The 858-nt window shown below is 47.7% G+C and overlaps 1 protein-coding gene across 3 annotated transcripts in view; it reads right to left on the bottom strand.

The window, feature by feature from the left end:
* Positions 1-77: 77 nt before the first annotated feature.
* Positions 78-858, bottom strand: part of LOC309489743 (beta/gamma crystallin domain-containing protein 3) — a 67,512-nt gene continuing 66,731 nt past the window's right edge. For all 3 annotated transcript variants that reach the window (XM_082158608.1, XM_082158606.1, XM_082158607.1), the window contains one exon: positions 78-537. In XM_082158608.1, the coding sequence (XP_082014734.1) occupies positions 452-537 (86 nt within the window). In that variant the 3' untranslated portion in view covers positions 78-451. The remainder of the gene's footprint in view (positions 538-858) is intronic.

The raw sequence follows: 858 nt of genomic DNA, 5'->3' as shown, positions 1-858 counted from the left end.
TCCTGTGTGAAATATTGTGTAACAAACAGCAGTTTAGACTGTTCAGCCAAACATCTTATTCAAACACACACACATAATGAATTTTACAACTTAGATTTATTGTTCAGATTTGTACTGCTTTTAAAACTGCTGATTATGAACATCACTGTACACACATTAGCATACCTCTGGAATCAGACTATACACACGTTAGTGTTCCTGAAGGGCTCTTTACTGTAGACCGTCTGAACACACACACACACACACACGTGTTCGTAACTGTTCGTTCTCCAGGCGGATCCAGCAGGACTTCAGCTGGAGTGTTTCTGATAGTGCAAATGTGCTTCACAAGGTAAAAATAAACACACTGCTCCTCCTCTGGTCCTCCTCTCTCACAGTGAGCGTTAGACAGGACACACACCCAGACTCTGTTATTCAGTCCCTGATATCGTCATGTTTCATCATGTGTGTGTCACAGCACGTCGAGGTCCCAGCTCTGAGTGTCGCCGGCACCAAGTGGCCTCAGAATCAGCTGGTGTCGGTCAGCGCCGTGTCCACCTGAGAGAGACGAGACACTGCGTTCAGAACACACACACACACACACACACACCTACCTACGAGGTCTAACACCTCACACACACACACCTACCTCTGAGGTCTAACACCTCTCTCACACACACACACACACACACACCTACCTACGAGGTCTAACACCTCACACACACACACCTACCTCTGAGGTCTAACACCTCACACACACACACCTACCTCTGAGGTCTAACACCTCACACACACACACCTACCTCTGAGGTCTAACACCTCACACACACACACCTACCTCTGAGGTCTAACACCTCACACACACACACCTACCTCTGA

This window comes from Leuciscus leuciscus (genome assembly GCF_965113295.1).
Source record: "Leuciscus leuciscus genome assembly, chromosome: 24".
Taxonomy (NCBI): Eukaryota; Metazoa; Chordata; class Actinopteri; order Cypriniformes; family Leuciscidae; genus Leuciscus; species Leuciscus leuciscus.
The sequence above is the reverse complement of the archived record's forward strand: the minus strand, read 5'-3'. Positions and strand labels throughout refer to the sequence as shown.